Consider the following 15,100-nt stretch of genomic DNA (forward strand, 5'->3'; position numbering starts at 1 on the left):
ATTGCACAAGCTACAGGATAAGAACCTTCCTGGCATCAACTCACCCTGCTTTAATACGGCCGCATCACCTCGTCTTTTCCTTCTGGCTCTCTGCGAACCCCTCAGGATTCGTCCATCTTGTTTGTTCTCCTACAATGAGGAAGATAAGTTTATGACTTTTAAAAGCTCGTATTGGCACCAGTGAGAAGTTAGAGAGCTGTCAGAAAGCTTTTCTTTTTGGTACTGTTCTTCAATTTCACTTCATAACTTTTGAAGAAAGTCATTTGAGAACTGTGTTGCTTTTGGCCGGAGATCCTTACAAAATAAGAACATGTCTAAGAATTACACTCTGTTATAGTACAGATACTGCTCCCACCTCCTTGAAATACTTTCTTCTTTCAGCTCCCTGACCACTCTATTTTGGTTTCCCTGGTACCTCCCTGGCTCCGCTTTCCCAGTCCCCTGGCTGGTGGCCCCTGAAATCCAGGGCCCTTTCCTTCTTTATCTAATCACTCTCCCTGGGTTTCACAGATCATCTGTCTGCTAAATATCCCCAATCCATATCTCTAGCCCTGACCTCTTACCTGACTCCACATTCAAGTATCCAGGTGCCTACTTGGGATCTTCCCCTGGGGGTCTAACAAGCATCTCCAAGTCAGGACGGCCAAAGGATCCTCTCCTCCACCTGGGCCTTCCTATTCTCAACAAATGGCATGATTACCCAGGCACCAGTTCAAGCCAAAAATCTAGGCGTTATCTCTGATTCTTCTCTTTCCCTCACACACCCTGACAACTCTACAGGAGGATCTACCTCCAATCCACTGACTGCTGTCTTACAGAGCCCTCTCAATTAGTCCACTGCAATCAACTCCTAATTGGGCTTCTGTTTCCACTCTTGCTCTCACATGGCAAAACTTGAGTGATCATTTTAACACATTAATTATAGCAAAGTATTCCCCTTGCCTTCAACTTGCCAATGGTTTTCCACCACCCTAGAATAAAACCCCACTGGGTTGCCCTAAAGCACTGGACGGCACAGAACCCTTCAGCTTCATCTTACTCCCCTCCCCCTGACCCTCAAGGCTCAAGGACCTGTTGTTATCTTTATTTCCTTAAGCAAAAGCATGCTACACATAATCTTAGCTGAAGGTCTCTTCTCTAGCATTTCCATTGCCCCAGGGGACTCCTCTCTTAACTTTATGTCAGGATCCTGCTTATTATTCAAATCACAATTATCCAAGCCACCCTCCCTGGGAGGCATCCCTGATTACCCAAAATAAAGCAGTCAGATAATCTTAATACTCTATTGTCATTCTCAGCATAGGCTGATATTCACCTTGTTTAGTTTATTACACGTCCCCTTAACAAGAATGTAACATCCCTGAGACAGAGACCCCTCCTTCCACTGTCTCATCCATTCCTGCATTCCTAGCTCCGGGACTAGCGAACTGGCCAATGATTGCTACTCAATAGTGATGGCCAGGAAAATGTGTTGAGACCTTAAAATTCCCTTTTCATATAGAGCTATTCATAATACTTTACAGATGACATGTTTCTATTTTAATTAGCACATTCTGAATTAGTTTTCTCCAAATATACCTGACATTTATTTGCTATTTTCTACCTACTCACATAGTTTTATGAGATCTGTCTATGATTTTCCAAAACGGGATTGGCATTTTGCTGTCAAGAGGAATTTAAAATTCATTTACAAACTGAAGCTTCTGCTGTTGCCTCTCTCATTCCAGCTGTAAATTCCAGGACATCCTACTTCTTTACCCTGAGGCGGGGGGTACTACCATTTATTATTCCCATTTTGAGATGGGGACAGTGACACACAGAGAGGGTAGGTGGGTAACTTGCCGATGGTAACACAAAGTCACAGAACCAGCATTTGAACTTGGGTAACTGGTTCCAGAGCCAATGCCTTGGACCATGGCGCTACCCACTTAAGGAGCAGCCCTGTGGGTACCAACCATCTCATCATCGCGCTCTTCTTCCTCCTTGGAGTCAGCTTTCAGAGATAATTTTGGCTTTTTCTTCCGACTACACTTAGGATCTTCCTCCTCGTTGTCTTCTCCCACGTCCCTCTCTTCTTTCAGATCTCTGCTGTATTTATAAACCCAGAAGAGTGACAGGAAACAATACCCATCAACTATCTATACATTGATTAGCAATGCGAAAATTATTTTAAAAAATCTTAACCAGTAGGAAAATGTGTATGTATTAAACTATTGATAAGAAACACCTCAAACCATTGTCATATATACAGCTGTCAGGGCAGAAAGTGGCAATTAGCTTATGTATTATTATAATTACATAATTAATGATATAATTTTTAAAGGGGACAAGCACTACATGTGAAACAGGTTCTAACGAATTTAAATAAAATGTAATTTGTCTTTCACAGCTGCCACCCATACTGATAAAAGAGTCAATTGTTGAGTTCTTGCTGTGGCACGGTGGGTTAAGACTCTGACTACAGGAGTTCCCATTGTGGCTCAGAGGGTTAAGAACCAGACGTGGTCTTGGTGAGGATACGGGTTCGATCCCTGGCCTTACTCAGTGGGTTAAGTATCCAACATTGCCCTGCTGTGTCATAGGTTGCAAATGCAACTTGGATCCTTTGTTGCTGTGGCTGTGGCGCAGGCCAGCAGCTGCAGCTCTTATTCGATCTCTAGCCTGGGAACGCCCATATGCTGCAGATGTGGCCATAAAAAACAATCTGACTGCGGCAGCTTGGGTTGCTGCAGAGGTGCCAGTTTGAGACCGTGCCCGGTACAGTGGGATAAAAGATCTGGCACTATCACAGCTGTAGCACTGGTCGCAGCTGCAACTAGGATTCAGTCCCTGCCCCAGGAACCTTCATATGCTGAGCATGCAGCCAATTAAAAAAAAAGAATAGGAAGAATCAATTATTAGAGATATTCTAGCCTTTGGGGCAAATTTAAAGCAAGGATAGAGCAATTATTAAGAATGCCAAGTCCAACTGCTAAAAGCCAAGTGTAACTTTGTAAAATATCAGTTGGCCAACAAAAACAGACAATTCCCGAGCCTGTGCTGATTAAAATACATGGGAAACTCCATGAAAACATAAATGTCAAATCATTTATTTGCAGTATGCAATTCTATGTAAGAATTTCTTGGTGATAAGCTGACCTTGTCAGACAGTCCCCAGGCAGCAGTCACACACCCCTGTCAGTTAGAGCTGACGTCCCTGTCTCAGACTCCTCAGTCTGTCCTGCGATCAGCAGCAACATAACTCACTATGTCACTATGGCCCATCCAGCTGATTCCCAGCCAGAGGAAGCTTTATTCCATTTGTGGAGTTTTAGCTGAATTACCTAAGAACCCCCAAAATATAAACAAAAGCGTGTTCCCATAAACATCAGTATCATTAACAATGTGTATGCAGCCCAAAGAAATCTAAATACTCTTAGCTGGGGAGCAATCAAATTAATGTAAACAAAAGGCTAAAGAAAGACACAGAGGCTGTTCTGCAGGTAGGACGTGAGCCGAACAACTCGGCTCAATCATGACTAAAGTCACGAGTCCAGAAATGGGATAAAGTGTCTCTAAAAGGAAAGCCTCTGAGGGGGAAAAAAAAATGTGGGGGGTGGGGGATGGCATTTGGCAGAGAGCACAGACCCTCTATATTCTCAGGCACCAGGATCTTGGACTCTAAAACTCATCTTGTAGATGAAATGGGGTGAAAACCTACTTGTCTTTGATATGCCGAGCACAATTCTGGCTGCAATAGTTTCCTCCAGAAAGGCACTCATCTACATTGCCGTACTGACAACAGTTCTCACAGAACTGAAGCCCTTCTACTTTCACTGGATCTTTCAACCTGAAAGGCACCCCAGTCTTCTCAGAAAAGACTAGAAGATGAAAAGAAGGAAAAAAAAAATTAAAACCATGACAAAAATCATTGCAAAATACATTTAAACTTTTTCTTCTAATAATTTTGTTAGCAACACAATAAAAGAATAATGTTTGCTGAATGAATGAACGAATGATCAAACCATAGCGTTTGGGAGGGAGAAGAGGATGGACTTGACAGGAATCACTCAAGTCATTTATACAACAAAAAAATTCTGCAGAAAAGACAAAGGCTCGCCCAAGGCTTTTCCTACAGTTCAAAGTAAAATGTAGAAAACTTCCTGAGTCATTAAGCTCAGAAGATGAAACCATCCATCCATAGAATCCTAAACACTGTATCTTTTTGACAAATTTTAAAAAGGATTATCTAAGTTATATCATGGTTTTGATGAGTGACTCTGTTTTACTTAATAGACTGAATCAACGTCTTCCTAGTTTACTTTTAATGTAGCAGGTCTGAATCCTAATCATCCATATCATCTAGGAGCTCACATTTCCTTTCACTTGACTGTTAGGCTTATCATTCATTCAACAAACATTTATTAGGCACCAATTTACGCTAGACACTGATAATGACAGTATAGACCTTGCCCAAGAGAGCTCACAGTCTAGAAGAGAAGACAGGCAAGAAAACCAATATTTATAATCAAATGTGATCCATGCAATAATTGCAGCATCAACAAGTTCCAGAAGTAGCACAGAGGAAGAAGTGACGCATCCAGCCTAGGGGAGGTCAAGGAGAGATTTTCTGATATAAAGCCTCACTGGGGTTCTGAAGGCCAAAGAAGAATTTACCAACTGGACAAAGAGAGAAACAGCATCCCAGCCAGAAGAAACAGCATGAGCAAAGGCAAGGAAGCATGAAACCGCATGATGTGTTGGGAGACTTTTATGTAATTCAGTGCTGCTGGCCCTGCCAGAACACAGCGTACGAAGAACAGAACGGAGGGTAAAGAGACAAGCCAGGCAGGTGGGTGCAGGTCACCCAGATCTTAGAAGCTTTTGCTAAAGAGACAATATGAAATCAGTGAAGTGTCAGATAAGCCATCTCCGTACATTAAGTTCCTCTGACTTGGGTGTGGGGATTAACTGGGGGGAAATCAGAAGGGAGGTTCTACAGTAGTTCAGGTGAGAGGTGATAAGGACCTAAATCAAGACAGTGGCAGTGATAACACAGAGACGAGGCCAAGTCTGAGACATATTTAGGAAGTAAAAACCAGAGGGTTAGGTAATAGGCCGTGGGGCTGGGGGAGAACAAATTCAGGATGACTCCTAGATTGCTTGCTTGTCCACTGGGTGCATGGTGTTACCATCAACTGATATACGGGCTACAGAGAAAGAGCAGGTTGGGGGTGGGGGGAAGGGGAAAAAGAAATAGAAAATGAATCGCATTTCAGACATGTGGAGTTTGAGGTACCTGTGGGACATCCAGGTGGAGATGTCCAGTAGGCAGGTGGAAATACGGGCCTGGAGCTCGGGGGAGAGGTCGGGGCTGGAGATATAGATTTAGGAGTCATCAGCATATAGGTGTTAGTTACAACCATCGGAGTAGATGAGAAAAAAGGGGCAGGCTTTTGGCTAAATCACCTGGGTAGGCTATTACAACATGGATTTGCTGGATAATTTCCAATTAACCCTTGTGCTATGACAGATCTGGCATTTAGGGAAGAAGACAGTTTATATAGTTATTTTTTTAAATATAAAAGCTGGTTTCACATACGTTTGTTAACAGAAATTTACCTAAGAATATGTGACACGAAGATCACCCAGGATTTTCAAAGTTCCAACCTTAGATGGTCTTTAGTTGAAAACGCGCCCCCAAAAAGGAAACGGCAATGTAGACGACCCGTGCTTACCTTCTTGAGCAGTCGGTACCATCCAAGTCGTAGTAGCTGTCGCTTTTTTAACGTTTTCCATCTCACTCTCATCTGTAATAACTTCCAGGGCTCCAAATTCATTTACTCGGAACTAGCCACAGGAGCAGAAAGAGGCAAAATTTACAAAAGTACTCAGAGCAGTGTTCCTTTAACGGGCTGGCAATACAGTCGTTAAGCAATTATGTTTTAACAGTTAATTTAAACAATTATATGCAAATAACCCTGCTACCACTCTGGAGCCCTTGGTATTTACCAAGTCTGGAATTTGGGGAAGGGGGAATAGAACAAGGAGGTAAAAAGTGCTTCTTAGGGATATAAGCAACTACCCAGGCACTGTCCTGTAGAGCTGCCAGCTCACTTGTATGAATTTCAAATACTTTTCTTTTCTTTCTTTTCTTTTTTTTGGCTAAGACTTGTTATTTCATCATACTGCTTATCTGATGATTAAAGTTAGTAAAAGGAAAATTACTGTTTTCCCAGGAATCAACTTGTCTCCCTCAAGTTCACCTGGTTTAAAGAGAAGGACTATCGCTATCGTAGAAATGACAACCTCCATGTCCCTAGCCCCACGTTCCAAGAAGTAAAGCAGGGCTGAGCATGAACCATGGGACCCCCAGCCCCATACCTCCTCTTTCGTTCACGGCTCTTTAGAATTCTCCATGCTATTCATTCACTTCCAATTCTCCCAAACAGCTAGTAGTAATATCTATGAGACCTGAACAAATCTACTAGCTTCAAGCTGATTTTTATCACTAAAAAGTAAGAGCATTTTGATTTCATGGGCATTTTGGACTCCAAATATTGAAAATATCCTCTCACTCTTGGAAGCCTCACACCAAGTTATGTAGTCTTCTGCAATCTCCTGGATGTCCTGTGTATGAGTCTGAAGCCTTTTAACCACTACCTGTATGCAGAGGCCCCATCCTCTTTGAAACAGGTTTTCTCGAACCTTCATGAAATTCAAAGTTATTCTGTATTCCTTCTGTTTTACCATAAAACAGAATGACATTAGGGATCCGATTTTAATAGGGGATGAAGAGCTAGAAAGCTCAAAATTCAAAAGGTTTATAAAACTTTTTGCTTAACATTTTTGCATCTCTCACAAATATATATGAGTGTGCAAATGTGCAGTATTTAAATGAGGCCTTCCCTCTCCCAATCTAAAAACCTATGTGGTCAACATGCCGATAGAATGATTTCACCCAACTAGATTCAGACCACAAGTCACAAAAATCTTAAGCAAAAGTTACTACTAATGATTCTTTCCACCAGGTCACAAATAGCATCTTAAACAAGTTTCTGCACATAGTTCACGATTATTAAAAGCTTCCAGACTGAACAAGTGCAATAGTTAAGGAAAGTGAAAATCTTTCTCCCTATTACATATCCCAGATGCGAGTTCCCAGGTAACATGTATATACTAAACCTAGTGAGTTCACCAAAAAAATGTCAGTTTAGGATGTGGTGAAAAGTCAATTCGAAGGGAAAGAGCTAAAAATAACTTTACTTTTTGGAAAAAAATAAATAAATTTTTAAATAATCAACTCTGAAAACAGAATATTTCAAAATAAAGCTGACAGTACCATCTACTGGGCAAGAGAAGAAAAACCAAACCATCATGATTATTAATTAATGATATTTTTAAATATGGTAGAAAATCAATTCTGAATAAATTAAAAAAAAAAAAAAAAACTAGCACCAGCCCAGGTAAGTAATTTTACTTTTTTATATGTTGACGTTAACTTAAACTTCTTTGACAAGTTTAAAATGTGGGAAATAGTACCACATATTTACATTACACAGAAAGTCTCCAGTGGCTTACGTTTCCATATTGCTGCTAAAACTACAAACCACCCTAGCATTTCAAACACTGAGGAAGAAAACAGCACTGAGTGGAATCTTTAAACAAAAACTCAGACCTATGACACCTGCAAGTTTTAGGCTCAAAGACTTTCAAAGTTAAAAGGGAATATTCCCACAACACAACATGTAATCCCAGTTACCTTTTCCTTTTCCTAATAGTTATTGCCAGTAATTAACCGAGAGTCTAAGCCCAAAGTAAAGATGCAAGGCACTTAAGGACACAGTTACTCCTGAGGGCTGGGACTCGTGGACAGACCTCAGAGACTGACGAAACAATCAAACGATTTATGGTTAAGGACACATATATATTTTTCTGGGGATGGGACTCCTAAGTTTTACCGTTTTCTCAAGGCATCTTATAACCCTGAAAAAAAAGTCTCCTCTAACCCAAGTTACTTTATCTCAAAAATTAAAACACTCTCTAACATTATTTACAAAAATAAACTCAAAATGAATTAAAGACCTAAATGTAAAACCAGATACCATAAAACTCCTAGAAGAAAATATAGGCAGAACACTCTTTGACATGAATCATACAAATATTTTGGGGAATCCATCTCCTAAAACAAAGGAAATAAAAGCAAAAAAAAGGGGGGAGGAGGTGACTGAATTAAACTTAAAAGCTTTTGCGCAGCAAAGGAAACCACTGAAAAACAAAAAGATAACCCACTGAATGGAAAAAAATATTCACAAATGATATGAATGATAAGGGGTTAATAAACAGTTCATATCCAATACGTGTAAATAGCTCCTACAACTCAACACCAAAAAAACAAAATCATTCAATTTAAAAATGAACAGAAGATCTGAATAGACACTTTCCCAAAACAAAACATACAAAGGGCCAATAGGCACAGAAAAAGATGCTCAACATCACTAATTACCAGGGAAATGCAAATCAAAACCACCAAGAGATATCACCTCACACCTGTCAGAATGGCTATCATAACAAATGTTGACAAATAACAAATGTTGGCCAGGATGTGGAGAAGAAGGGAACCCTGTGCACTGCTAGTGGGAACACAAATTGGTGCAGCCACTGTGGAAAACAGTATGGACACTTCTTAAAAAATGAAAAATACAACTACCATATGACCCACCAATTCTATTCCTAGGTATGCATCCGAAAAAAAATAAAAACACTAATGGAAAAAGATACATGTACCCCAAGGTCGACAGCAGCGTTACTTACAATTTCCAAGACAAGGAGATAACCTAACTGTCCATCATCAGGTGGACGGATAAAGAAGACTTGGTGTGTATACATATAATGATGTATATAATATGTTATATATATGATATATTATATACAATAGTATAACATATTTCATGTTATGCTTATATAATGTTTATGCATAACATCATATATGCCACAAGTTCTATATGTTTATACTATACTTATAGAAAAGAATATAAATTATAATATAAATATTATAAATAACATATACAATATAATTGCTATATATTATGCAATATATTAATATATATTATCTATATTACATATTATATGTTATGTTTATATATATTAATTATATAATATTACTCAGCCATAAAAAAGAACAAAATTTTGCCATTTGCAGCAACATGGATGGACTTGGAGGGTAATATACTGGGTGAAATAGGTCAAAGAATGACAAATACATATGATATCGTTTATATGTGGAATCTAACACAGCAAAGAAGTGAATATCACAAAGGAGAAGCAGATTCACAGATATAGAGAATAAATTAGTAATTATCATGGGTAGAGGGAAGGGAGGAGGAGCAATTAGGAGGTACAAACTATTAGGTATAAAATAAGCTACAAGGATATATTGCACAACATGGGGAATATAGCCAATATTTTATAATAATTATAAGTGGGAGTATAACCATTAAAAATTACAAATCACTATATGGTACACTTGTAACTTACATAATAATAATTTAAAAATTAACCTCTGGAGTTCCCGTTGTGGCTCAACGGTAATGAACCTGACTAGTATCCATGAGGATGCAAGTTTGATGGTCTCACTCAGTGGGTTAAGGATCCGGTGTTGCTGTGAGCTGTGTGTACAGGCTGTAGATGTGGCTTGGATCTGGCATTGTTGCGGCTGTGGTGTAGGCCAGCAGCTCCAATTCGACCCCTAGCCTGAGAACTTCCAAATGCTGCAGATGTGGCCCTAAAAAGCAAAACCAAGCCAAACCACACCAAACAAAATTGACCTCAAAGTTAATTTTCAAAGTATCCAAGTGTTCTCTAAGTAGCCTATCATATGCAAAAAGACAAAAGGATTAATCTTTTTTTCTGACTTTTCAATTTGGATTTACTGTGTTGTCCACATTACTGTAGAAAATGTTAGACAACACAGGCTGTTAGTGCTGCTAACATTACCAAGTTTCACAGATGAAATTCTAGAAAGACTAACACATTTCCTAATGACATTTCCCCCAATAAAATACTCAAATTCTGAAATTGGTAATGTTTTTATAAATGGTGTTGGGACCATGAAAACTGACATAATCAATTTTATTTCTTTTTAAAAAAGTTATTAGTTCTTTTAATCTAGGCATCTAAAAGGCACTATAAAAATTAGCAAGTGTCTCTACCATCAAGAATGTCAAAATTATCAACTTTACAAAAGGGCTTTATTAAGGAAATCAAACACATCAGCTGACACTGTAACTTTTTCTGTTAGTGGATACATCCAGGTCAATTAGAAAAGAATTATGCCTGAAATACATAAGGGGTTGTAAAGGTTTTTGTTTGTCTTGGCTTAAACTACCTTTAGCTGATTCATTCACTTCTTTAATTTTGCTTATACAGGCAAAGAATATTTTGCCTATTTGTGCCTGTCTTTAATAATAGATCATTAAAAAACACTGTTGAGATTACTGTGTTTATTACTTTCAACGTTGAAATGTGAGTTCTACTTACCAATCTGTTTTAAGGGCAAAGATATTTAATAAATAGTTTTGAACCTCAATCAGGACAAGGCAAAACCCTGTCCTAAGACCATTTTCTAGATGGGTTTCTGCATCACTGCTGCTGGATCTTGCTCTCTGATAAGTGGCAACTATTCCTATGAGATAAGATGCTATCTATCACTCTGGGGAGTGTACCTACCCTTTACCAAGGGACTGTGGAAGAGTAAATCCTATGACTCGAAGGAATAACTCTCTGAGGATAAATTTCAGATATCATAAAAAGTTCAGGCAGAGAAATTGCTTAGGGACCATGAGCCCTACTATGCATCTTTGCATAAGCCTCGCTTAGTTGCCTGCCAGTTCGTACAGCTGGCCCTGAGATATTAATCTACAAACACTAATTTGTGTTTCAAAGGAACAAATTAGGCAATGGTAGTTTCCAAAGCTTGTTTAAACAAAAGCATCTTGCTAATGACTACAATATTCTCCAGAGCCAGTGGCCGCTTGCTGTCCTCCCCTAACACCGCTCTCTCTGACGCTGGTCCCTCTTTTGCAAGCCCTTTATCGCCCCCCTCCCACCCCTGCCTGTGAAAGTCTCCCGCAAAGACTCCAACCCTATTTTCAGGCACCTAAAGCTCACATGACCTCTGCTTTCAGAGCCTGGCTGATCCCTCCAGCTAAAACAATACCTGCTCCAAATTGCTGTAACATTTTCCTTTCATCTCTTTTGATATGGAAACATTTCTCTTGTTCAACTGTAGTAGAGCAATGCTAAGAGAAATCCATTTTAAATCAGAAAAGCCTGGTTTTAAGACCCAGTTCTGCCAATACCTAATTGTGTGACCTTGAGCAAGTGACTTAACCGCTTGAGGCCTCTGTTTCCCCATCTGTAAACTGACAGAAGTGATTGACACTACCTGGAGTGGGTTAAATAAAAGAATTAAAAGATGTAGGTAAAATCCTCGCCAGAGAATAAGTTCTCTTTTGTTTCTGCTAGAGCACCCAAATATGAAGCTTTTGCACTGATTCATATAAAAGTTGGTTAGTTCAGTGGGAAGGCAAGAAAGGAGACCCCAGCAACAGGGAACAGTAAAAAGGGACCGAGGGGTGAACTCGATGGCTGAGCTGGAAAGGCCACAGGGTGGCACGGGGGAGTGAAATGACATGCAGCTGGAGAGGAAAGTAAGGGCCAGACCCCCAAAAACTTTTGTGGTAAACTTATGAGACGTGAACTTTATCATGAAAGATGCAGGAAACTGCTAAAGGATTTTAAGAAGAAAAATGACATAACTTGATTGGCCAGCAATCATGAGGGTTTCATAGAAAAAAGTTCTTTTAAAACAGCAATAAAAGAAAGCATATAAAGACCTGTTCCCATAAGAAACTGACGTCTATTTATTAGCTGAATTAACTGCAGCTGGTTGTCTCAGGGACAGCACATTAGGAAATCCATATACCTTTGCCCATTAAAAAAGAGAAGCTCCAAGGGTCAGAGAGGCAAGGCATGAAGTAAGAGAGTACATTTTATGATTTATTCAATGCTCTTTCCAATAACTTATTGCAAAAAATCAATCTCTTAATCAGATCTCTTAAGAAGCTCAAATTTTAATAATAGGAGCAAGTGAATCAGAAATCCTAAGCAATATAATCAACTGGCTAGTCTCTGAACCTCCTCCGATACAAAGGGTTATAAAGTAGAAAATATTTTTTTAATTATTTTTTAAGTGGGGTATCAAACTGTCAACAGCACATAAAGTGAACTGGATACATGGCAATTACCCAGGTAATCAGACGAGCCTAAAAGTCAAATCAAATAACCCAGATTATAATACCCACTAAGTGGCTTAATTACCTGATTACCTTAATAAAAGTAATAGGTTAATTCCTAAAATCCATTGCTTAGAAAACCTCCAGGCAATCTAAATTTCTTAGGGATGGAGACGTCACTCTATCGTCAAAATCTAACTCACTAGAAATTACAAATTTTATCATCTACCGGACGTGGAAAAAAGAGCCATTCAGAAAAAAAGGGATAAAAATGTACAAGAAAAAGAGACTAATAAAGCAATAAAAAAAGAGCAGTTTACATAACATACCACAAAGCAAGAAAAGATACAATTTAAGTGTTTTACATACATTACTTATTCAATGTTTATAATCACCTTATGACAAAGATCCTATACCCCCATTTCACAGACAAAGATTCCGAAACCTAGAATTTAAGTAACCTGACAAAAGCTCATGTAGCTTATATGTGACTGACACTAGCAGAATCTGGAACAGTCTTTCTTTCTCAAAAATTTCTGCAGTCTATTTCCATCATATCTAATCCAGATGAACATTTGGAGAATGTTACAGCAGATAAAATCCTTGGAATTCATTTAATTCCTTTTATTACCAAAGAGGAAATTGGCCCCAAAGAGATTAACTGACTTGTTCAAGGTCACACAGAACTAAAACTAAAAACCAAATCTCCTTTCTAGATTTCACTAAACCTCACTGCAATATTTTTGCAATACTTTCGTTAAGCTAATCCCAGATACACCGGCACAATGCAATTAATTAAACCAGTGACAGGCAGACTGTCCAATCTCACCACTGAGGATGAACTAGAGAGTACAGTTTTGGCTCAGGTACTTGTCAAGTAGCCACTAAAAGGGACTGGATTTCAAGAAGATATTAGGGGGCAGGAATTTCTATTCAAGATACGTGGGGATGCCAAGTGTTAGCGAGGCAAGCCAAGAGACAGCCAGTTAGGGAGACTGGAAGTTCAAACACCTGAGTGACCAAATGCAAACACAAAGTCTAAAGGGCCACAGACAGGTTCAAGGTCCCAGAGATAGGATGAGAGCAAAAGCAAATTAGAAATGAGAGGTGGGGACATCTGGCTTTCCAGGTGGGTGTCTGCACAGCCCTATTCCATTGGGCGGCAGGTGTGGTCCTGGAGTGGCTTTAGGGGGCTGGGGAAGGGGGCAGAGTGAGCACCTGGAAAAGGAGCAGACTGAAGCACTGCTCTCTGAAGGGAGTTTGCATTTATACAAGAGCAGTCTCAATGACAGCAAGGACCAGCTTCCGAACGAGTGATCACATAAAAGTCCATGTTTACAGTTTACTGTACAAATAATTTAAGGAAGGTGCATAGTCCGGTTTGTACCACATCTTAACATTTTTCAGTTTTTAAATCAGAAAACTAGGAAACAGGGACTATGGGTTTTCACTTAAAGTTACAAAGCCCATTACTACAAAATATATACAGCCAGGTCTTCTAAGTTTACTGGTTTCTCATTTATTGACCACTGTGATAGACTAAAAACGGAAACACTCTTCCTCGAAGCTATACACTAATTTCTACAAAATGAGGACATACGGAAGAAATACTCTTTAGTTTTCTACCTCAAGTGACAAAGGATTCTGTTTATCAGCAGTTTATTGTCTTGAGATGCAGAGGACCAAGCATCATATAAAACTACAGACACTATGCTTAATGCTTTTAATCCTTATTTCACATGTGTTCTCGAACTCATTTTAATAATAAACACAAAGGTACACACACATACAATTTTATGTAATAAAGACAGCTTACCTTTAAGTCGCTTCCAGGTAATGTACCTACTCCATCTTTCCAGTCCATAACACTGAATACATCAAATTCTTGACCACTTGTGCTAGAGGCAGACTCAGTCATGATTTATACGTTAACCTAGAAAAGGAAAAAAGGGCGTATCACTAAATATTCTACACACAAATCAGTTTTTATTTTGGTGGTCATTCCTTCAGTTTCTCTTATTTATATATATTTTTTTCTTTTTATAGCTGCATCTGTGGCATTCGGAAGTTCTCAGGCCAGGGGTCGAATCTGAGCTGCAGCTGCCGGCCTGTGCCACAGTCACACTGGATCTGAGCCACATCTGCGACCTATGACACAGCTTTTAGCAACGTTGGATCCTTAACACATTGAGCAAGGCCAGGGATGGAACCCACATCCTCACAGAGACAATGTCAGATCCTTAACCTGCTGAGCCCAACAGGAACTCAGTTACATGGTTTTCTTGATCACAATATCCCATACCCACAGATTTAGAAATAACTGCTTCAAAAACATCATTAACATTTTTCCTAGTAGTATCCGTGGTAAAATACAGCATAACCATATCATCGGTGAGAGGAAGTTTCCCCTTAGAAAAAATTCTTGCTAACAAATAAAGAAATAATGATACAAGTGAAACATAACCACTTGTAACCATTAAAATAATGGCTCCAGATGATGACGACCAGTGCCTTCTAACAAAACCTACCAACCCAACCCCATCTATGAAGTATTCTTGCCAGGAAAAAACTAAATTAAACCTGATCTGTTCAAATCTATTTACAGGAAATACCAGAGACAAAGGAACATGTGAAATTATAAAGATATAAGAAGCAAAATTCAGCCTGTCCTGGAAATCCTGAACCCTTTTCAAAAGATCCAAGAAGTCAAAATTATTTTCATAAAAATACTAGCACATTATTTGCCTTCTTCACTATATTGATATTTACTCTGATGGTGCAAAGCAACAGTGGATAAAACTAATTGAGCAGTGGCAGCCAGCTGC

General features: G+C 39.1%; 1 protein-coding gene across 13 annotated transcripts in view; it reads right to left on the reverse strand.

Moving 5' to 3' along the window:
- L3MBTL3 (l(3)mbt-like 3 (Drosophila)) overlaps window positions 1–15,100 on the reverse strand; it is a 121,183-nt gene that overhangs the window by 84,076 nt on the left and 22,007 nt on the right. For 7 of the 13 annotated variants that reach the window (XM_021088384.1, XM_005659197.3, XM_021088401.1 and 4 more), the window contains 6 exons: window positions 14,092–14,208; window positions 5,718–5,829; window positions 5,279–5,353; window positions 3,701–3,860; window positions 1,956–2,088; window positions 45–129 (listed from right to left, as the gene is read on the reverse strand). In XM_021088384.1, coding sequence (XP_020944043.1) covers window positions 45–129; window positions 1,956–2,088; window positions 3,701–3,860; window positions 5,279–5,353; window positions 5,718–5,829; window positions 14,092–14,193 — 667 coding nt within the window. In that variant the 5' untranslated portion in view covers window positions 14,194–14,208. The remainder of the gene's footprint in view (window positions 1–44; window positions 130–1,955; window positions 2,089–3,700; window positions 3,861–5,278; window positions 5,354–5,717; window positions 5,830–14,091; window positions 14,209–15,100) is intronic. The other 6 variants (XM_021088410.1, XM_005659198.3, XM_021088416.1 and 3 more) reach the window with 3 other exon arrangements.

The sequence above is a fragment of the Sus scrofa genome, chromosome 1 (assembly GCF_000003025.6).
Source record: "Sus scrofa isolate TJ Tabasco breed Duroc chromosome 1, Sscrofa11.1, whole genome shotgun sequence".
Lineage (NCBI taxonomy): Eukaryota > Metazoa > Chordata > Mammalia > Artiodactyla > Suidae > Sus > Sus scrofa.